The sequence below is a fragment of the Cavia porcellus genome, unplaced genomic scaffold, assembly GCF_034190915.1.
Source record: "Cavia porcellus strain 051 isolate PalLab524CR breed Dunkin Hartley unplaced genomic scaffold, mCavPor4.1 scaffold_22, whole genome shotgun sequence".
In the NCBI taxonomy this organism is placed as follows: Eukaryota; Metazoa; Chordata; class Mammalia; order Rodentia; family Caviidae; genus Cavia; species Cavia porcellus.
The window spans coordinates 53,109,813-53,134,355 of record NW_026947505.1 but is presented as its reverse complement, the minus strand read 5'-3'; the positions used below and the strand labels follow the sequence as shown (position 1 = coordinate 53,134,355).

Here is a 24,543-nt window from a genome sequence, read left to right as displayed (position 1 = left end):
TGATTGTGGTACTACCTATAAATTCCTTTATTAGGCTTCAGGCTTGTCAGACTTGGGTAGTAGCCGTTATTTGCAAACTTTACTTTTTATAGTTCCACATACAGGAAAAGCAAAAAAAAAAAATCAACATTTTGGTTTTTTATGTTTTTGCATGGTCATATCTGCAATAAAAAAAGTGATTCAAGAAGATTCATATAAATAAAGTTTATTGCTAAATTTCCCACATTAACATTATAGAAATATTTTTAAAACACTGAAATTTCACAAATTATTGAGAACCCAACAACTATATAAAAAAAGGTATAAAAGTGACATTTTAGAAATTTTCTTGAGGACAAGTATATGTAACAGCAAAGAAATATGAACAGGACAATAAATGGCACAAATATAGCACTAAAGGAGTACTCAGTCACCACCCAGAGATCACTGAGTTACAAAATAGATTCCTTTTGAGAAGTTACACATTCAGGTTGTTTCTGAACTAGCCTGTCTTGTTTCGGTTTTTGTAACAACTAGGTCTTTACTGCTGTTGAGACCAAATACTGTACATGACAGAGGAGAGGTCATCCTCCCCTGGTACCTGAACAACAGAACAGTTAGTACAGAAATGGCTTTGGCACTTTCACCTCTAGATAGTATTCCATACCTTATCACTTGATTTCAGAAGCTTCATATGATTTTTTAATACCGTATCATCTTCATACTTGTTATGTACATTATATATATATATACACAATAAAATTCCTTCGTTCTAAAACAATATAGCTTGATCCTCAACAAGTCTACAGTTGTCTCTGTGTTAGCAGTTCATTCTGCAGCTTTCTTCTTTCTTCTTAGGCCATACAGTTAACTTGTTCTTGGTTAAGCTACCTTCTGAGACTGACTTAAGGCTCTAGTTTAATGCAAGCTGTTTAATCATAGTAGGAATCTTCTGAGGCTCAAATCACACACCAATGACTCTCTCTTTTGAAGCTGTTTCTCCTTGCTGGATGGATGTAGTATCCTGTCTGGGTAATCCATAGAGATATATGGAAACACATACAAGAAGGGTACCCAGAGCAAAGGTGAGTGCTGTGGGGGGAAAAGAATGCTGTGTTTGTGCCTTTAAAACTCTGTAACAATCATTTATGTAAAAATTTTAAAAATTTTAACTGTGGGTTAACGTTATCAATTGTATGAGAAAGCTAGATACTCCAATTTTCTAATGGTAAACTTTAGAAAGGTTACCCATTCTAGCAAAAGAAAAAACAGTAAAATCAAGGAAGTGATGATCACTGTTTACTAATCACACACTGCTGAAGACACAGTTATGCCTAGCTTGGAGCTCCCTGACACCATAATAGCTTCAGTTTAAAGGAAGTACATGTGAATACAGAAGAAAATGCAATGGGACATGGCTTTCCTGTGGTACCAGAAACCTGTAAAGTTTAGGCAAAAAATTGAGTAAAATTTAAAGAGTTAGGTGTGAAATTACTCAAATTAATGAAAATTTCTAAACAGAAGGTGAAATGGTGATTTACTGTATAAAATAAATTTCCTGTTAGACTTACCCTGTGTATCTTAATCCTAAAATATGAGTATGTAAGACATTAGAGCTGCTCCAATCTTGACATGCAGGCATGATGTAAGTGCTTATATCAAAAGTGTACATTTTAATAAAAGCTGAAACATTCTATGTGAAGTACAATTGCAGTCTTCACAGCTTTTAAATATGGTATGTAAAAAATGATACAAAGCTATGATTTTACCTCATTCTTAATTACTAGAAAAGATCATCTTTGCCCTTAAAAAGGGTAGTAGTTTATTATCATGTTTAACTAATTAACAAAAAGATTTTGCCTAGAAAAAACATTAACCAAAAGCAGATTTTTCTCAGGAGAAAAGACATAAGGACTAATGTTCGACATAAGGAAGGATCAGAACTATAATTAAAGTTAATCAGGTAAGAACACCTCTAATCAGGTAAGAACACCTAAGGGAAGGGAAGGTCTAGAGATATCTCACACTGCAGTGATAAATGGCTGGCCTTATATAGCTCACTTCCTATGTGGCAGGTACTCTTTCAAGTAGATCACTTAGAAAGCAACCCTAAGAGATGGGCAACATTATTCTCATTGCAGATGAAGAAAATTTAAGACACAGGTTGCATTAATTTTCCCAAAGCTGCACAGACAAGATTTCTACCCTACTACAGAATGTTTTTTTCTAGGTTTTCTGCAACATTTGTATTCTTTTATTTGCATTTAAGAGTAATCAGCTCTCCAAAGAAATGCAAATATAGGCCAGTTCTGCTTTTACTTTATCTAGATCTCTGACAGCTTTCCTACATATATTAGTATCGTAACTGATTGATAAAAATATAATTATTACTACACACCATAAAAGCACCCTGAACTGCTTACTATTGCTGCTTTAAAAAAAAGATAAAACATGTTTTCTGCTTTTCTCAAAATAAACCTAGTTTAATTCCACTGCTGAAAGTAATCATTTTCTAAAGTCCTCCAATTTGTTCCCTTGCATACCCAATCATACTGTAGTAATCCCTGAGTATCTAAGGGGGCACTGGTTCTAGCACCCACCTCAAATACCAAAATCTGCAGATACTCAAATTGCATGGAACTTAACACATATCTTCCCATCTACTTTAAATCATTCATAGATTACTCATACCTATATGGTTCAGAAAATAATGACAAGAAAGTCTCTACACAGGCAGTACAGAGATAATTTTTCCTGAAATATTTGCCATCTATGGCTGGTTGAATCCACAGGTACAGAATCTACAGATATAGGGCCACCTTCACCCTGACTCAAATCACCCTGTTTCTAAAACTAAAAAGATGCTGACTATAAACACTCTAGTAACTCCTAGCTTGCACATAAAATGAGCACTTGTTTTAGTTCTAGAACCATTTAAATGGCCTAATGACTGCTAGCACACATTTCACACAACTCTGAACTGCTGTACTTCCATGGTAAATTGTAGCTAAACTAGACATTCCTATAAATAATACGGACAACTGCCAGGAGTTAGAGAAAGAATCTCTGTGTGTAGTTCAGGCTGACCTTGAACTCAAGGTGATCCTTCTACCTCCTGAGTGCTAGAATTACAAGTGTGCACCACCCCACCTGACTCCAACTGCCATTTTCAATAAGAGAAGAAATGAATCATGAAGTAAGAGGCTCTTCCAAGAAAACAAAACAAACTGAAACATACTTATCTGTAATCCAAACAGGATCACTGAAGCAATGGTAGAAAGGACAATGGCTGCTGCTGCAGAAAAACCTTTCATGATGTTGTCAGTGTACTTGACCACAATGGAAGTGTAGAGGCCTCCCACACTTGCAAGAACTTGGGATACAAAAAAATAAAACCTTAACACTCAAATAAATGAAACATTCCATGACGGTGAAATAATTTTCATCAGACATAGCATATTATTTTACTTAGGAAAGGGAAAATACTATTTTTCTAGAAATAGTCATCTGAGAGAGTTTGTACTAAAATTGAATGGTTCCCACATAACTATTTCTCAGATGCCCAAAAGGCTGTGTGGTCTTCTACTAAATTTGTATACATTTATTGCTAACACATTAGATACTTTTGATTGTAAAGGCAAAATTGCTTTGTGATAGCTATGCCACAAAAGTTAATAAAACCAAAAGTAAATTTTCCAACTGCTATTCAAAGTATCAAAGGAATAATTTCAAAATGCTACAAAGCTTACAAGCAACATCTAACTTCAAAAAAATAAAAAAGGGTCTACTTAGAGGCTTTAATACTGCGATACTTACATATGACAAACCAGACATAGTATGTGTAACCATAGAAAAATCCTTTTTGTTTAATTTCAGCTCCATCTGACAAGTAGGCACCAACTAATGTCACAATGATCCCTGATAGATACATTTGAATGTTTCTCACCCAAAGGGAAGTATCTGAACTTTTTAAGACTTTTTCAAAATATACTCCTAAAAGATAAAAATATTAACAACATTATGAATTAACTTAAAATATATTTCATTTAGAACATACTCTAAAGATACAAAGTATGATGGGAACAAACAAACTTTAAACATACATTTACTATGTACATTATGACACATATACTGAACAACACTAATTTGCATTTCTTAGACCATACAGTCTAATAACTAATGACTAATAACTAAAGGGGAATTTTATAAACAGGCGCTGTAAATTAAAAACATTTCTACCTTTATTATAGCAGCAAGATACATCACAAAAGTACTGTATGCTACTTAACACCAATAAGACTTGCTTTAGTTAGATGGAAAACTTTAATACTAGATGGAATTATCTTAATCATACTCCTATAATGATGCTTAAAAATGAATACACCTAACTTTTTAGAATAACCTAATCACCACTTGTTTTTCAGAATGATACAACCAAAATAAAATTAACTAGAACTTGCTGAGTGAAGTCATTTTCCTTTCAGGTTTATACACAATGTCAGAAGAATCATCAGCTTCTAAGTAGGTAATAAACTGTGTGTACACATGCTTTCTGGGCTTGAGGTTCCTTAGATACTTTTCAGACATTCTAAAAGAATACATGACTCTGCCACCCTCAACAGTCATATGCCGCTCTTGTAAGCTTTGTTATTTGAGTGAAGGTATATTTTTTAAAAAGTTTTAGGTATAAACATGTTAGAGACTTATGTAGTACTAAAATACTTATCAATGTAAAGTATAATAAAAAAAAAAACAGTATTTTTCATGAATTTATGCTGGAAAGAGCCAAAGAATGAAAACATAAAAGGCGGTTCTTATTTCTATCTTTGATCTTATGTCTGGGAAAACCACTTACTCAGTACTCAGTTACTCTTTATAAACCACCCCATTTCCTCAGTTGTAATCTAAATACAATGTTGGACATAACTGCTCAAAAGTATTGCTAGAAATCAAAAGTGTATTATTTCTTGAGTGACTCAATTTTTATTCCTAATTTGTTGGATCTTATAATAAAGGTTTAAGATAATACTACGATTACTTAAGTATATTTCCAAATTTAGAAGTTTTCTTCCTATAGAGTATGTCATTTAACCAACAGTTTATTTCCTCCTCAAAAATAAAAATTACTAATGCTTAAAATAGGTACAAATAAGGATAAAGACATAAGCTATTACTAATATATTCTCTCCTAAAAACAGCTTTAAATTTCATCTCTGTTGGAACTGTTTTAAAAATGTCTTTCTTATATTGCACTTAGCATTAATACTTCTTGATTTGCTGGAGAAGCAGTTGTCTCAACACATATGACCCAGACTTCCCTGATTTCTTGATGTGATTTTTACGTTTCTTCTCTCCCTTTCAACTGTTTTTGTATTGTTTCTAAAAAACACTCTATCTATGTTCTCTTTCTATTCTATAGCTCCCAGTCTGCTGAAGGGAAACTTGAAGTTTTTGAGCTGTTATATTAGCAGCCTACACTAGCAAGAACTATTGCCGGTTCTAGAAAACTATAAAGCTAGTTGACTTTTCTGAAAGTTAATTTCCTCTAGTTTGAGTCCCCCTCCCCCACTTTGTTTACTGTTGGACTGCTGGTTAGACTGAGATGGTCAGGGATGACAGGCGTACATTCTTAGATAACTGCAAGTCTAAATAAGGACTGAGGTCTAAAGTGAGTCAATGCCACACACGAGAGATACAGGTGACAAAGAACAATAAGCATAAGAAGATAGAAGGATTACTAGGAATAAAACTGTTCTGCTAGAGCAAAATAAACTAGATCCATTCTTTTTTTTTTTTTTTTTTTTTTTTGTCTTTTTCCTTTTTACCGGTACCAGGGATCGAACTCACGACTGCCTGCTTGCAAGGCAGGCGCTTATGCCGCTGAGCTAAATCCCCGGCCCCCTAGATCCATTCTTAAAGTATGTTTTTAAAAAGTGGCAACAGGTAAAACTATATTTTTCATGACATACCTGCAAATCCAGAGCACAACACAGCAATAGCTATAGCACCAAAACCCAATAATGGGTTCTGTTCCACCTATAATAGTAATTTTAAAAGGTTTTTTAGTAACAAATAGAATTCATCTAAGTCTAAACAAATAATCTGTGTTAACATTCTACTAAAAGTATATTTTATATCAGACACAGCTATTCTGTAGAATAAGACCAATCAAAAAAGTCTATTCCAGAAATTAACCAGAGCACTTAAAAATGTGTCCCTCAAATCACAGACATGATAATCCTATTTCCTAATGCTAATAAGCACTCTAGCACAATTTCCCATATTTAGCTGGCTTTTGAATTTTGATTTCTGCCATGACTCTAACCCCTTATAGTGTTGTCATGAAAATGGTGGTAACTTATTCTTCATCACCTACAGTATGGAAGATCGGACTTTTAAACTGAATTTTCATTGAATATTTATAGTATACCTTCTGTGTACCAAAATCATAGCTGTATACTGAACAAAGAAGGCAGTACTCACAAAACTCTGGTTCTTTTATAGTTTCATGTGTAGGAGAGACTGACAAGTATATATAACCGTAATACTGCGAGACATGCCCGGAGATGCCTGTGTATGAGGTCCCAAACTACTATTCCAAATTCATTTTCTCACTTTCATCTCTTTCCTTGAGATTTCTCAACAATATTGTTAAAATTAAAGAGGACTGAGACTCAACTGCAATATTACAAGGAAGAATATGCCTTGTTCAAAATAAATAAGCCTCATGTAAGGAGAGTAAGTACCTGAGAGAGAAAGCTTGGTCTAAAATGTTTGTATGAAGATAAAAGGAGAAACAGAAGACATTGTAGACCAGTGGTTCTCAAAGTGTGGTCCCTCCCTGGACCAGCTGCAGCAGCATCACCTGGAAATTTATTACAAATGGAAATTGTCAGGCATCATCCCAGGGATGAGCCCAGCAACCTGTTTTAGATAGTATCTACTAAATTTTTGACTTGCTTTATTGATCTCTACAGTTAGGAAACAGTAAGTGGTCTCTGGACAGGTAAGAAATTGACAGGTGATAAAGTGGACATGATGGAAATAGGATCAAGAAGGCAACCATGTCATTTTAGCACGAGTGCCTGCCACACACACAGTTAGGGATACTGCGTCAATCCTGAATAAATCAGAATTCAGATAAACTACCAATTAGAATTCCATGACTGGTGGAAAAATGGTTCAAGAGGGATTAAGAGGTCCTGAAGAATGAACTTCTGGTAAAGAGTTAAAACGAAGAAATCAACATAACTAATTAAGATGTCTTTACTGAACTGCAGACCATCAAGAGAAATACAACCAGAAATTTTAAAATATTAAGGAATTAAAAACTCAGAATAAGCAGAGGCTTACGGCGGGGGGGGGGGCTTAAAACATTAAGGAAGGCTTTTTAAAATATGGCTTTTTTATTCGAGGAGAACATATTTCTTGAGCTAGATAATGTGCTATTAGATGACAACAGAGTTACTCAAATCTAGTTTCTATTTTTCCCTATAAATGATAATTGTTAAATACAAACATACTTAGAATACAGACAACTTGAACTTATGTTCACCATTGAAAACAGTATGGTTTCCCTCAGAGTGAAACATACCAGATTTCTTTACTGAAAGGATTCCTAGAGTTAAATGATAAGAGGAATTCCAAAAAGGCAGTGTTTGGCAAGAAATCTGACAGATTTGCCCAGTATCTTTGCAGACCCAACAGTGTGCTGAGGATAATAGAACAGCCCATGTTCATACAGAAAAAAATGCTAATAGGATCAAATCAAGCTAGACAGGCAACCAGTGCCAGCTTGTCCAGAGTATGATAAACCCACATAGAAACACATCCTCAGGGCTTAAGCAAACCTTTGTAGCTGACTGCAGCCCTAAACAGTGGCTTTACTACAACCTTCTAAGAGATCCAAGTCAAAACCACCAAACAAAGGCAACCTTTGGAACCCTGATCCTGTTGTAAAATTTTCACTCAAGACTTTCCCACTCTTAGAGAGCATACTAAAGGGAAAGCTAATAGGTGGAAATTGGGAAGAACTCAAAGGGCTGACACAGAACAGGATGAGCTGCCGAAGTACAAACATCCTGTATTTTCGTTTAGGATTAAGTCTGCTATATGAGACATTTGAGACAAATTTTGTGACACAGCTACATACAGTTGTGTGTAGTCAATTCTAAAATGGACGCCCCTGCTCTCCCCAGAAAACTAATATAATCTGATGCTGATTCAGAACAAGGAGGGAGGAGAATGGTGTGAAGTTTTAAGACCTACTGAGGAACAAGGACAGATCAATGAATGCATCTAGAAGAAAAATAAGTCTTGGGCTGGAGATAGGGACCAGTAAGTTTCCATCTAGAAACCATACCATGGAAAGGATAGAGTTTTGTAAATGGGAGACAGAGGGCACCTGGGGGATGAGGACGTGAGGTTATCTTCAAGCATTCACAAGGTCACCTTATGGAATTGGCACGGATTTAAATTATTCTAACAAGAACGATGATAAGTAGTTATAAGAATCTGCATTCTGCTTAAAATACAAAAGGATCTTGAGTGGTCCAAGTAGAATAAACTGCCCTTAACCTACTCCAACTAACATACTTTCCATGTATCTAAGATGGACCTAATGGTTTTTCTGATAGTAAGATATTACTTATAGCTCACATTTAACATTTAAATGTTTGCCTTCCCAAAGAATTTATTTATATGAAGTTGTACTGAGTTAATTGGTGCATATTTAATAAATGTTTTGAAATGTCACCAAGGATATGAATGTACTTTCACAATATCTGAATGCAGTAAGTATTAATCTAAAAGTCATTTTCTAAAAATAGATTTCTCTACAAACTGGAGAGTAACTACTAAAAAGAAGCACACTTGCCACTTTTTAAACTGTCCATTCCTAGTTGCCCTTCATAAGACAAATACGGTCTATTTGCTAACAGTTGAAGAGTGTGTATTTGAGTATAGAGAAAACCCCTGACTTTTAGAAGGCATTCACCAGAGATCCACTTCCTACTTCTCTTTAGGGAATAAATGATTGAGACATGCAGTATTAAAAATATATAAAATCAGGTATGTACCTTAATATTCACTCTTGAAAACTGTAAAGGGCATTTCTTTTTCTGCCCTGTTTTCATTATCAATGCTCAGAACACCATTCCTGTTATCATGTTAAGGGGAAAGAATGAAAACCAAATAGAGAAAACCTTTTCTAGTGTGTCTGAGATGTTTTTAAGAACATGTAGAAATTTGTGTAGTTGACAGTTTTAGTCACAAATTAGTGATTAACTCTCTCTTTGGACAAGTCATTGTATCTCTTTGGACTTCAGTTTTGTAAAACAAAGGAATGGGAAACATGTATAATGTATTATCTCTAATATATTTAATATATTCCTTCAAGAAACAGAAAACTAGTCTGTATTACTATCGTTAACAGCACAACTTAAAAAGCCTCTCTAAAAGGCAAAATTTACTTTAAATCAAAGAAATGTGATCATGCTATAAACATCAGTGTAACTGTATGTATCAGACTGAGGTAGAAATTTCCTACATTAGTTTTGGTATGTATTTTGTTTCTTACCACAACTTTTGTAGCTTGGGCTGGTTTCCACTGTACAAGTGTGACTCCACCACACAGCATAAATACTGAAATCCACTGTAATTTGCTAAGTGTCCGGTTTAACATTAAAACAGTACATAAAGCAGTACAGGGAATCTTCAACTGGTAGGTCACCTGGCAACAAATTAATGAATTAATAAATTTGGCTATTATTAGTCTCTGAAAAATATTTCTAAAATCATTAATATTTGAGAAAATTATTTAACAATGTGATATAATTACTAAAATTCTTTCTATAATAAAAATGTTTCAAGACTTTACAACTTATCATTAGCTACACTTACCTGGTATACTGCTGCATCCAGATTGCTAAGAGCTAGGAAAGCCATGTTGTTCTGAACAGCATACACTAATGAAGGCACACTTAACTTCATCAGTTCCTTAGGGCTCCCCAAGACATTTTCACTTAAAGAGGCCTTGAATCTACTCAGGCTACCAGTTTCTCTTGGAAACAAAAGGGGGAAATGGGAAGATAGTAAAGTAGAAAATTAACATTCTTTTAATAAAATTCCTTCACACACAGATAACTATCTTGTGCACTGATACAATTCATTATAATTTCTAACTAATTTTAGAGTTAAAGAAATTTAATGTATTTCTATTTGAACAATATAAGATTTAGAAAAATCTGACATTAAGTTTACCACTTTTGATTAAAGCTTCAGAAGCTTTTGTATATATTAAGTAATGAGATGAGGAAACAATTAAAAATTAATCTTCTGCCACTTTAACCATACTGCATCAAGTTCACTCATTATTTTCTAGCCAGACTTCATAGTTAACCTTTTAAAACTTTTTTCCCACATGACAACACATTTAAAGTACAAGCAAAAGAAAAAGGCTTACTTTTTATTTTGAAATTATATGAATTAGGAATCAAATGATTCAGGTCAATATCTGTAAATGAATTCATTTATTTTAGAAAATATAGTAGATACAATTAATCTAATTTATATTAGCACAGTGTCAAAATTTTAAGCCCAATCTGCATAATTTTATGGGAAATCTGAAAAGTTTGTTGATGTCAAGAAAAGTAAACTGCATAACGTACAAAAAATTCTTGACTGCATATTGATTATGCATGCTTTTCACAAATCTGAATTATTTTTGCTCAGGAAAACTAATCCAGCTTGCAGTTTCCCTGCTATAAATCATTTATTTCCTGAGAATAAAATTCTTACAAGTATCAATACCGCAAAAAAGTACTTTACCAGATTGGTCCTAAACACAACTTAAAATTCCTTTACAAGAACCAGAATCTTCATTGATAACATAGGTATTTATGATAATCATAATAAGCTCTATTTTTGTTAATATTAGAATCAAGTTTTGAATTGAATATTTTATTTTTAATGTCCTCTAAAATGAAAACCTATACACTAATGTATACTCCAAGTGCTACCCTAAAGGAATGATTTAGAGATACATTTAATACAACTTGCCAAATTCTCATGCTTTATTTCCTTCATATTCACTTGTGTCCTACAGGAGGTTCTTCAAGCTACACCCTCAAGGCATAATGGTTACTATCATTTCCCGAATCCTCAACTATGGGCAATGCTATTTTATCTCTGCCTCTTAGAAATAAGTCTTCATAAATATTAATGACTTTCTTAGCCGTTCAAAAAAACAGGCTGGTTGACCTTCATTAAGGGCCAATTACTGCTGTTTTAACCATACTGTAGTAAGGCCTAATTACTATTGAATGACCAAACCTGCACCAAAACCAAGCTGTGATCCATTTTCTTCCTTTCACTTTTCTTAACTCTCCAACTTTTTCAGCTTTTGCATGAAACAATTAGTAGCCAATCAGAACTCTTTGTTCCTTCAGTGTGACAAACCAGTATAGTACAGTACAGTACACCAAGATTAACCTTTAGGTTTTCATCTCTTTGGGCCAGATCTTATTTTTTGGAAACTCAAAAGCTGTTTTTTCAATGCCGGGAAGGTTTAGGTATCTTTGTCTGTTTCCCTCTGATGTAGGTAGATACTAGAGAAACCCAAGTGTAAGAAGGAGTATTGGAAGGCTCAAATTTCACTATAGTATCTTAGAATTATGACAATATAGTTTTAAGATACTGAAATAAGTTACAGAGGCTAAGAAAAAAAAATCAGAAAGTAGACAAGCAGATTTATGAGGCATAAGAATAAATGGAATCTTACCCCATGAAGTTTAAAAGGGGATGAATTATTGTTATTGTAGTCAGATTCATCCTGTGTAACTTATTAAGAATATAGCTTGTATTTAGCTTTACTCACTAAAAGTATTTTTTAAAAATAACAAGAATAATGTATCTTCCCCAACATACTACTATATTGTCCTTTCTTCTAATACAAAGACAAAAATACAAAGTCAGTTCTAAATTTACTACAGTCTTGAATACTGTACAAGAAAAAAAACTAAAGGCCATTTTCCTGACTTTGTTTCTTGGGAGTCAAATCAAGCACCTTAATGTGCACCTTTTGTTAAAAACAAAGATTTAATTATGTAAATAATTTTTCAAGATGAGAGCATATATAATCAAAAAGCTTCTTAGATTCAGTTTTTTTTCCTACTAATTTTGTTTAATTTTTAACACTGATATAGAATCTGTGTGCAATATTGGTTACCTGAAGAAATCCTCAAGTTCCATGTTTGTTTTATTTTTAACTTTAAAGAGAATAAAACCAAATAAAGTACAACAGAATAATGCCAATCAAAACAAAGCAATGGAAGTGATATAGGACTTCAAAACAAGATAACAGGTAATAATGGCTCCCAAAATGCCTCTTGTTATCTTCAAAATAGCTGCCCAAACCGACAAAATCAAACAGAATAAAAACAATCAAAACAAAATAATGAAAGCAATACAGAACTTCAAAACACAATAATAGGAAATCAATAATGGGTACTGTACATTGTTGTCTCCAAAATAGCTGTTGATACCGTCAGACAATAAAATCAACCAAAACAAAGAAAATGATACAGAACTTCTAAACAAGACAGTAGGCAATTAGTAATGGTTACCATAATGCGTCTTGTTAGCCTCTAAATAGTTGCTTAGACTACCAGCTTTAGGCCTGCAAAGTCAATCAACCAATACAAGCATTGTTTCTTTACTTTAGTTACTATCATCTCAGCCTGTGTTCCTCTGAGTCGGCTGATTGCTTACAGGTGTGGGGAAGCAGGGCCTCTTTTTCTTTCCTGGCCTGTAGGCCGGCAGGCTGGAAGGTAAGTGGGTTGGGTTCCTGGTTATCCCTGCTAGCATGGTTTCTTCTGGCTTACAGTGGGTGTCTTGGGTCAAGCTCCATGTTGACTACAGAGAGATTTCAATGCTATCTTTCCCTCCTAAATTTCCTATCCACCAGCTTAAACCAATTCTCTCTGACCTATGTTTGGTCAAAAGTAGGCTTCTTTCAGCTTTTCTGATCAGAACTACTGGAAAGCATAGAATCCTTGGTTAGGTTACCAAGGCACTGTTCAAAATGGAATACAGCAGAAGTTAAATATGAGCTTAAGAAATTTAAATTTTGTTTACAAAGTTTTTATCTGCAAAGTTTAATATAACTAACACGCAAAAGACTTTGAGGGACCAGATATAAAAAACAATAATTAGGCCAACCTGAGAACAAAAATACTCATCAGATGAGATAAATGACTTTGACTTTTTCCCTAAGACCCAAAACTCATTAAAACATGGGTATGAAGGTACAGTAAAATGTAAACCCAGCAGGAAAGAGAAACAGAGTTGGAAATTCTGTTTGAGAGCTACATTAGGTATTAGATTCTATGAAATAGTAAAACTGTTTTATCTTGATATGGCTAGGTAGCTCAAGATAGAAAATCCATTTGTTTTACCAATAAAACACACCCAAGGTATATGTACATAGCATGTGCACATCCTGCTACAATCATTTAGTCTTTTACTGCAGTGAACAGCAAACAATAAAAAGCTGGCTTTGTTCTAGAGCAACGTGAAAGTGTTTTCACTTCCTTTTCCTTATTACCACCAATGGTGGACTTTAATCCACACTGTCAATAGGTGTCCGAGTGCTTAATTTTCCTGTGAATTATATTAGTAATTTTATGAAAAAAATCTTTTTTAAAGGTTACATTTCAAAATACAGCTTAGAAACTGGGGACTTAATATTTAAGTATTTTTAAAGTATTTACATATAGAGCTTTTGTAGCATCACTTGTAATTTGCTCTCCTATTCAAAAGCAGAGTGCATTCATTTCTTGCTCAATTTAAAAGTGATCTGATACAAATAGGTATGTAACAATGTGTATAGAACAATTATTACATATTGTTTTGTAGTAGAACACTGAAAGCAACCCAAACGTCCATCAACAGAATCGCACATAGCCTATATCTAAATAAGGGAATACCATATAATTTTTAGAAAGAAAGACACAGATTTCTAATATAGTACTTTGAAATACTTAAGTGATAAAAAAAAAGGGAAGGTAAGTATTTAAGTATGAAAAAAATTCAGCGGAGTAGTGTATTTTATACAGTGCCTAGTAACATCCTGCACATCTAAAATTCACCAGTTAGCCAGGGATTTAGCTCAGTAGCATAAATGCCTGCCTGGCAAGCGCAAGGTCATGAGTTTGATCCCCAGTACCAAAAGATAAAATAAAATAAAATAAAATTCACCAGTTAGATCATCTCAACGTTATTTATCAAAGTAGTTTAAGTCCATTAATTCTTCCTCATTCTTTTTTCTTGCATTTATGACTTCAGATTGAAGTATATTTTCATATTCTACAAACTACAAGTAAAATCAATGAAAATGGAAGAATCCTAAATTAAGAACAAACAAACAAAAAGGCCTGTTACTTCAAATGAGTAACAAAAATACCAAGAAGGGAACAAATATGAGTAAGGGCAAGGTTAGATCCTCCTCAGGATGGCTGGATCCTAGCTGTAGGTGTCAACCAATATATACCAGTAAACTTACTGGTATAAAGACAATAAATATGGGGAAGCAGACATAAATATGAGTACGTATACACATGTGCATATATTTCCTATTTGCTGAAATGGTCTAGAAGCAAGGATACTGGAGTAGCAGTGTGTACATGAGGTGCCTGATTTCTAAATATCATTATGGAAAAATAAAGAGAACAAAGAATCCTTGAAAAAATGTATGACTTCAGTGTTTGGGCAGGTAAAAAGCAAAATAAGCCGAGAGCATCTTGCCATGCTACAAAGTAACTGTTTAGAGACTAATGAATTTATGTGAAAAAGAAACAAGCTTGGAGATCCCAAGTTTAAATCTGGGGCATTTTCAGCATCAGAATAATAATGATTCAGGCATGATGGCACATGCCTATAACTCCAGCACTCAGCAGGCTGAGGTGGGAGGATCACTGTGAATGTAAGGCCAGCCTAGGCTACATAGAGTTCAAGGTCAGCCTGCACTTCACAGTGAGACTTTGTCTCAAAAACAATAGCGATAATGATATATAATTTATAAAATAAAGTAATTCAGAAATCCATATTTTTCACTTTCTATTGCTTTTTGCTGGTGATTTTGCTATTTAAAATGGCCTCCAAATATAGTGCTAAAGTGCTAGTGTCCTAAGAAAGCTATGATATAACATTATGGAGACAATACATGTGACAGGTAAACTTCATTCAAGTATAAATTATAGTGCTGTTGACCATGATTCAACACTGATCAATAAATGTGTTAGCTTTCTGTTTCTGTAACAAAATACTTGAGATAATCACTTATAACAGAGATTTTATTTTTAGCTTACAGCTTTGGAGATTTTAGACCATGATCAGTTGATCCCATGGCTTTGTACAAGGCAGCAAAATGACTCACCTCATGGTCAGGAAGCAAAGAGAAAACAAAGAGACTGAGGCCTCACAGTTCCCAAAAGACTACCCAACAGGCACCACCTCCTAAAGGTTCCACCATCTAACAAGCATTTAGCACATAACCCTTGGGGGTATTTAAGATGCAAAGCACAGTATTAAATAGTGTCTTTAAATTGAAACACACATAAAACAAAGTTATATACTAATCAGTTGACAGAAATATGGCCAAAAACGCATGAGAACCCACCTTGTATTTAGGAGCAATAGTTTCTATTCAAATACTAGTGATGACTATTGAATGAAATTCCTTTGAATAAAGAGAACTATTTATTCAAACACATGATTAAGTACTATACATCATACCTCCAGAGCGTAACTCAAATCCATTAACTCTCTTCCTTACATACACTGTCATTCTAGGCCCTATCACTTGCTTCTATTAAGTTTTCCTCTGTCCGACTTTTACCCTTCACTGCACTTTCAACTTTCCAACCCACTCTCCTTACAGGGGTCAGAGCGACTCTGGAACCAAAATAGTTTGCCATGTTTGTCTCACTTAAACCATCCAGTGATTTTCTAATGTATTTGACTCTTGGTATCTTACTCCACACATACTGATAATGTTTAAGTAACAATTTTTTTCTGATTCAGGGATTTCAAACAGCACTCTCTTTACTCCAACTGCTCCATTCTTCTCTTTCCTAACTTCTAGTCAGTCTTCAGGTCTAGGATTAAATGCAACATCCCCAAAGAAGAAAGTCTCCAATTCTAATACAGGCTCTCTACCATACTTGTTTTTAACATTCTCTATTTCTCCTTCATAACACCACCAATTTATTATTAACTTACCGTAACATTTGGTTCTCCAATAGACTATAAGCTCCAGGAGGGCAGAAATTTGCTTTAATATGCAACTATACTTCTTATATCTAGAACAGTGTTGAACTCATAATTGGGGCTTGATAAATATTTGCTAAGTGAATAAATGAAACTGGCTATTCCATTAATCTTATTAACAATAACTTGAATCTACTTTAGTAAAACTACACGCTTCAGATGTTCAGAGGGAGTAAAGCACTGATTATTTAGGCATGGCAGTGATGTTTCTACGTAAAATTGATCATAAGATACTAAAAATTTCTTATGCTACTCAATGAGTCTATCCTTCACTTTATATAACATCATTATTTTAACAATGAGCCAAAACTAAACATTACTAAGCAAAGAGCATCACTGTACTAAATAAGCAATCAGCCAGACTGAGATAGTCTATAATATGATTAAGCATTCAATAGGGCATATAAACTGAAGTTGTTGGATTATATTTGTATCAACTCTGTAAGATTACTGTGGTTTATATCAGGTAAAGGTTGGGTTAAAGGAAAGATGAGTGCAAACACTTAAATGGTAGCTACAGAACTTTGATTATTTTTAACATAATTCTTTCACATCCTGTGATATCCTGAAATTTTCATCTTTTCTCAGATGATGCAACATTGCTTCTACTTTGATAACACACATAAAAAACTTATTACATTTTTTAGTTCTAGAAACTTATTTTAACATTAAAATCATTAAATGCAAATTCAACAGTATGAGCCAATTTTGGTTTCTTTAATGTAAAGTACCTCATAAAAGTTTTGAGTAACAAATATTCCCTAATAGAAGTCTCTCCCTCACAGCAAAGCATTGACATCCAACTTTCCAACTTGTGCTTTATAACAAACTATATATATCTTGTTGCCTTCAACCCACCTTTTTTTTCTTGAGTGAGGATTGAACCCAGGGCCTCACACATGCTAGGCAATTGCTCACCACTAGCTACATCCTCATTCCATACTTTGACATATATGCAAAGAAATAGCAGCACTAAAATATCTGGAAAATCTTACCTTTGCAGGAACTTTTAATTGTCCAGTTAACTTGGACAGTTTTGTTATATGCGTCATTCATATTTTTCATATTGCAATTACTTTATGTAAATTATTATAAGATAGTTGTGTATTCAAGATCTAGTGCAATTTTCAGTATTTTCACTGGGTATCTTTCCCAAGTTTGTAACTGTGCTTTAGTGTCATTATCAACTGTCTTATTACAAACTGCTGAAGAAGCACTCACAATACATCATTTCAGTTTGTACCACTGGGGAGCTGAACTCAGGACCTCATATGTGCGAGGCAAGCCCTCTGCCACAGAGCTACAGTCCCAAATACAAGTTCAACAGTATAGGTAGCACATCACTTCATTTTGTACTACCTATCTGTGACTTCATAGGTTGAAATAATTTTTTATCGTTAACTTTTTTACCATTCCAAAGTTAACATTTTCACTGATATTCTCATAAAAGTAAACCTTTTGTTAAGAAATGAACCGTTTTTCTTGTATGAATACCTGGTAGTTTTTTACTGGTGTTTTGAATAAGCACCAATTGGAAAATGTTTCCTTACAAATTAATATTTGCTCCAAAAATTCAGTAGCTGCAAAGTTATTTCACTTAGTTCATGCTTTCTAAATTTTCTAGTACTTTTTCTAGTAAGAAAGTCTTTTTTAAGGGTTCGTTTCCATACCGAATTGTTATTTAATGTCAAATGCCAACTACCAAAACTCTGTATATTGTAATTCTTTTACCTTTTTCTGACTGTGCCTAATTTTTGTGCGTGAGATCATGGCCTTTGTTTTGCTGGTGACAAACAAAACAACTACCACTTTTTCCACATTGCATTTATTTCAACACCATCATCTGACTAGCTTGGTAAATTCAAAATTTTGTGTTGGTATTTTGACATAATTTCCAAAAAGTTTCCACATAATAGCTAACTATACCTATAACATCAAACACCTGAAGAAAAGCAAGAAATCCTGTACAAGAAGCAATGCGAGACTTGAAAATCGTCAAAAGAAAAGGTCTATGTAGGTGGCTTGATAGAAAACTAGCCCCACTGGTAAATTATACCGAGGGATTTAGTGCTTTTTTTGCTAATTTTTTCATAGTGATTGCCACAAATTCTTCACAGGTGCACAACACACTGAACCATGATTTGATCTTGTAATTTAGAACAGCTAACAATGCTTTAATAGTTCTTTGTAACTCCTGAGTTAAAATTTTTTTGTCTGTTTGGAAGTTGGGGAACTTTGTGTTTTTCTTAAAAGAAGCTAAGCCTTAAGATTACATTAATTTGGCTGGGGATATAGCTGAGCAGCGCAAGCACCTGCCTGGCTAGTGCAAGATCCTGAGTTCAATTCCCAGCACCAAAAAAAGGAAAAAAAAAAAAAAAAAGATTGTATTAATTTGTTAACTCTTCGGTTGTTATATGGAAGGTGTCCTGGAGGTTTAAACATTATTCTAGAGTTTTAGACTTTTGCCTTTGAAACACAGCCTTATATAAAGGTACACTAAAACTCACATTTATCCTACATAATCCAGAGAGAAAAATTCCATAATTAAAAGGCACACTTCAAGAAAAATGAATTTTGTTACATGAAGGTCTGGTTTTACTAACCTGACAAGTTACGTTGCCAGTGTATCTCTATCTGCAACATAATTTTAAGTTCAAATATATTGAAGCTGCCTACCATCTAGTCTCAAGTTGTTTTTCTGTTCTTTTCACTCTCCCCAAATCATCATTTTTCAGGATCATGTGAAATCATGTGTGTTTACTCGTTTATTTTCTGCCTCTTCCATTAAATCTGTTTGAGGAAGATGGAGACCATATTTTATTCATACCTGTATACCAGCACCCAGTATAAAAACTGTTACACAGAAACTAGTCAGTATGTTAAATGCGTTTCAGAAATCATTGAATGTGATTTGTCTATTTTCACCTAAGAGCGTATGCACAAGCTCTGCCTTCCTACCTGCCTACTCTCACTGACACATGTATTGAAAGCAGTATGAATTCTCATCTAGGTCCCAATTTCATAAACCCTTGCCCATGTTATTTCTTAACAGGATTTTTAAAAGGTTAGGAAATGTGTGTTAAGCCACAATTCCACTGAGTCTAAGAATAAAATAAGATTCTGAGACTCCCTATGAGTACTCCTCTTTTTCACTCCATCTTTAGCTAAAATAATTCTTATATGATGTTATTGATTCAATGTCCTGCATTATCACATATTAATACTGTACTTTTGATGCATCTCACATGCTATACTGATAAAATAAGAAAAATTATAGTACTTATCTCAAGACTGCATAAAGATTAAATGAGAAAATTCATGAAAAGCACAAGCAGTTAACACAGAACAAAAGAAATATGTATTAGCATATTCCAATAACACAGGGGTGAGCAAAGAAATGTTTTGTTAAAAGTCAAATAGTAAATATTTTAAGCTTTGTAAGCCATATAGTGTCAACAGCAACCAAAACAGGTAGGAAGCTACATCTGGCCCATGGGCTATTGTTTGACATCTGGTGTGGAGCTGGGCTCTTTGACCCCAGCAACAAACAGAGCTGGACCTAACTGTTGCTGAGGGCTATACTGGACATTACGGGATATTTAGTGGCCTCTGGCCTCTTCTTACTAGAGGCCACACCATTCCCCCAACTTATAACTACCAAAAATATCTCTTATGGAGCAAATCATCCCTAGTTAGGAAACACTGCTCTAGAGCAACCAAATATTAAAAAATGTAGCTTGAATTTTCTAATAAAATACTTCATGAGGAAAAATAACAATATACTAAAAGTATTTATACTTACTTAGCTAGAAGTCCCACACTTAGCAATAACTTTATAACTTCTGTGACACACACAGCTGTAGTTGAAAAGTAGAGTTCCTTGTCTGTTGTCCTCGTATATCTTAAAGATACGGTATAAGCTGCAGCCACCAGGGTCATCACTATCAAGCAGTATAATTTGAATAGTAGACTTACATTTTCTGGAAAATAGGTGCAACAAAATATTATTTAAGATTATGTATATAATTTGTGTTATGTACATACACCAACCCCCAATAAATGTAATCCTTAAGTACTGCAAATAGGTATTAATAAAAATTTAAAAAATTTTAAAAAGCTAATCAATTAGTTATAGCCCAAAATGCTTTCCAATTTCCAGCACAAAATATCTTTTAAAACCCATGACATTTAAAATCCTATTTTAAACCAGTATCTTCCAGTTATATGAAACAAGTCACAAAACACAAGTAACCTTAAACATCAATACAGTAAAGCCTGTTTTATTCAACGCCCAACTGTAAGACCATGTGCCCAGTAATCTATTTAAAGATGAAACTTACATATTTTAATTATCTTTATGGTTACAAATTTAAGAAAGAAGTGTATGCTATCAGTTTAAAAGCAGCCGAAAAAAAGCAAAAGGAGTAAGTGAGTAATAAAGATGAGGCTTAACTTAGAACTTTATTTATTTAGGTACTGGGGATCGAATTCATGACCTCATGCTTGCCAGGCAAGCGCTTGTGCCACTGAGCTAAATCCCCAGCAATACAGAACTTTATAGAAGTAAAATTTATATCTGGTCTCTCATTTTATTACACATCAGAAATAATTCAAAACAGACTAGTAACAACAAAGCTGTACAAAAGCCAAAATGCAGGAAATGTACAACTTTAAGAGATAAGAACTGCCTACAATTACACCTGAGCAGTAGCCATCCCAAGTGCTAAAGCCAGTTTGACACCTACAGTAAACCACCAGTGCTTCCCACGCTCACACTCCCGGCACCCATGGCCCAAACTATTTCTACTGTTCAGACAAAAGTAAGGGTTTTTACATAGGGAGAAAAAGTCATTACAGATGTTCTCATTAAAATTAAGTACAATGTTTTGCAATATAGATTCACTAATACGAATAATGGAATCATTTGGGAAAGCTAACATTTCGTTTATTTGGTGTTTGAAGTTAGGGGTCGCTCATCAAATCAACTGCAAAAATTCATCTGTTTAAAAAAGCATGATGGCACATACTTGTAATCCAAACATTCTAGGATCCTGAATCAAAAAGATCACAAGTGTGAACCCCAACATGAGCAACTTAGCCCCTGTCTCAAAAACTTTTAAACTTGTTTTAATTAAAAGAAAAAACCATGGTTAGTTCATGTCATATATAAGTATGTACTCAGATTTGGCCACTCACTGGGTCATACTCTGGCAAAGGTAGGTTAAGAATCAAAAATCGAGTGCCTCTGCTGCTACTAAACCACTCTGTACGCTGAATATCCTTTTGTCCACTGCTCCGGAGCCTAACCACAATTCAAGGATGACCATCACAAGGAAATGAATGCTTCATTTCACTTCACTTTAAATATGGCAACACAGAAACTTAGGTTCTTAAACAACCTTAACAAAGAAACAGGTTCTTAAATACGTAGTTTCCCTAACTGAATTAAAGCATAGTTTGTAAAGAGGCATATTTTTAAGGGTTCATGTAATATTTTGATCTAAAAATGTCAGCAAAAACCATGCTTAAAAATATTATTTTTAAATGTGACATCAAGTCTAACTAAAAAGTAATAAAGTCAAACAGGAGAAATGGAGCTCTCAGCTACCTAAATTACCTTTTCAAAATCTCTAAGAAGCCAAAAAGCAATGTTTATGTAAAAGTAAACAGTACAGTACAGAGCAGTACAGTAGTTACTCAGATCTAACACTTTCCTATGCAAGAGAAAAATGTATGACTTCAAAACTAAAATTAGCAGTAACTTTTAATCAGTATGGAAGAAAACACTTTCTTAGATCATAGGTAAGCGAACCATACTGTCACTTATTTTGGCCTGCAAGCTCATAATGATATATCTTTAAATCATTAAAAATATTTTAAATAACATTATACATGTTACATTGTAACATGTATACATTGTAACATTGATACAGAATTTCAATTTCAATGTCCATAAATGAAGTTTTACTAGAATAAAGTGACACTCATTTCTTTACAAACTATTCTGGCTATACAGTATTTTGCCCTAGTACTGCAGAGTTGAGTAGTTATGACAGAAACCAGCAGCCCTTTACAGAAAATTTGCTCATCAGTACTTCATAAATAAGAGCAGTTAAGACTGCACAATTCACATCTACTTTATTACAGGTTGCTGATTCCAAAAAAAACATGGTGAATGGTTCAATATTAGTCCTAATTTTTACAGCCTTCACATACATCCTGTCAGCTTTGAAAAGATTGTTTTCACAGTGATTAAATGGAAACCATATTATATTCTTGAAAATACTAATCTCAGTAGAAAAGTGGTAAGTTTAGGTATTTGTAAAACATATAGGACTCTGATATGTAATAACATTTCAGAAACATTACTCAACTTTCTAAAAAATAATTTTAAACATGTTTTCTGACATAGTTTATTATTAGATCAAAATATTTCTTCATTCAACTCACAAATTTCCCAGGATGAAATTTCAACTATTAGGAATTTGAAGTTTTACAAAGTAACATAAAAAGTCTATGACATGTAATTAAGCTTTCCTGACAATTCAAATCATGCCAACGGCCAGTAAGTATAAACCAAGCCCACAACTCAAGTGGTGGCCACACCTTAACACTTGTTTTTTCCCTTTCTTCTCACAAAGTTCCCATTAACTCCCATACAGTTTGTTTCTGTGTGGGAAATGTCCCCAAAAGAAACAAGAACCTGGAGTATATGCTTGTTGTATTTTATGGGGGGCACTGTAATACCTGAGAATTTGGACATTCAGGAAGTTGCATCTATGTCTTTTGTAAATATTACGAAGCTAGGAAACTGTAATTTTATCAAGAGATACATTTGTAGCCAGCCGTGATGGCACACACCTATAATCCCAGAACTTGGGTGGCTGAGGCAGGAGGATCATTGGGAGTTCGAGACCAGCCTGTGATACAAAGTGAGCTCAAGGCCAACCTGAACTACACAGCAAGACTCTGTCTCAAAAAAAAATTGTACTGTCATACAGGATTTGTAGCACAACCAAGGTACAGGAAATCCGTACTAGCAATAAGCCTAAATCTGTACACTGTTACAGTTGTTTCACGTGATTCTGTAATCTTTAAGTGCTCACTAGTCATTAATCTGCTGTCCTATGTAAGTTATCAAAAGAATATCTTGAACTTGTTTTGCTACAGAAAAACTCTTAAATCTAGACTTAATTAGAAATGGGATAATGCCTAAGGGCACCATATGCAACTGTTGATGACATCCCCAGGCAGGGCTTGATGAAAATGTCTCCCCAACTAGGAAAATAATCTGGCACCCATGTAAAAGAATATTAAGTGTTTATTTATTATTAAGTGAATATTTACTTAGAGATGAAAGCACCTATTCTAGGCCAAAAGCCTGTCCTTGCTACTGCTCTATGGTACAAAAACTCAGCTCTACTCCCAACTTGTGTAAACTACCAAAAACAAGTGCCTTGGGGCCGGGGGTTTAGCTCACCAGCATAAGCGCCTGCCTGGCTTGAGGTTGTGAGTTCGACCCCCCGTACAAAAAAGAAAAGAAAGAAAAAACAAAAATCACAAGTGCCTTGGAGTTAGACTCATCCTCTAAGCGGAATTGTCACCAAGTATTATTTCCCGAAAGTGCCATGCATTAACTACACACGGCATTATCTTGGGGATAACGACTATTTTTCTGTATCTCCTCCAGGTTTCGGAGCTGTTTGATGCTCCCGTAATGTTTCCGTGCCTGCAACCGCAGCACGCCTGCAAGCCTCTACGAGGCATCAGCAGAGCAGGAGCACCGGAGACGGCAGCCGGGAGGGGCAGCCAAGACCAGGAACTGCCCTGATAAATGAGGTGGATGGGGCCTCCGGCGGCCAGAACTGGGGTCCCACCCACTACCAGCTGCCGGAAGCGGCGTAGTCTCCAAGTGTAGGCTGACAGCCTCCGCGGAAAACCCGCTCGCCCGCAGCTGGCTGCGCCAGCGCTCAGCTCTACACTTACACCCAGTCCTGACACCCGGCGCCTCGGCCCTGCCTGGGGTCCAGCGGGGGCCGAGGGTGCTTCGCTGCCCGATAAAGGCTGCCAGCACCACAGCTCGCAGGTGGCTCCCGCAGGCACCGACCTCCCAGGAGCCCCAGCCTCACCTCTCTGGGTAGCCATGACGCCCGCACAGCCCCGCGCGGCTCCGGCGCGCGCTCCTGCGCACGCCCAGCGACGGCCCGGGCACCGCCCCCTCGGGGTCATAGAGACGAC

General features: G+C 35.0%; 1 protein-coding gene across 1 annotated transcript; it reads right to left on the bottom strand.

Moving 5' to 3' along the window:
* Positions 1 to 189: 189 nt before the first annotated feature.
* Positions 190 to 24,543, bottom strand: Slc35a1 (solute carrier family 35 member A1). The gene is made up of 8 exons (XM_063233195.1): positions 24,435 to 24,543; positions 20,108 to 20,285; positions 9,880 to 10,039; positions 9,557 to 9,709; positions 5,949 to 6,015; positions 3,796 to 3,972; positions 3,218 to 3,352; positions 190 to 1,071 (listed from the first exon to the last, which is right to left on the bottom strand). Exons 1-8 carry the CDS (start codon positions 24,532 to 24,534, stop codon positions 944 to 946), a joined length of 1,098 nt encoding a protein of 365 aa, XP_063089265.1. The 5' UTR covers positions 24,535 to 24,543; the 3' UTR covers positions 190 to 943.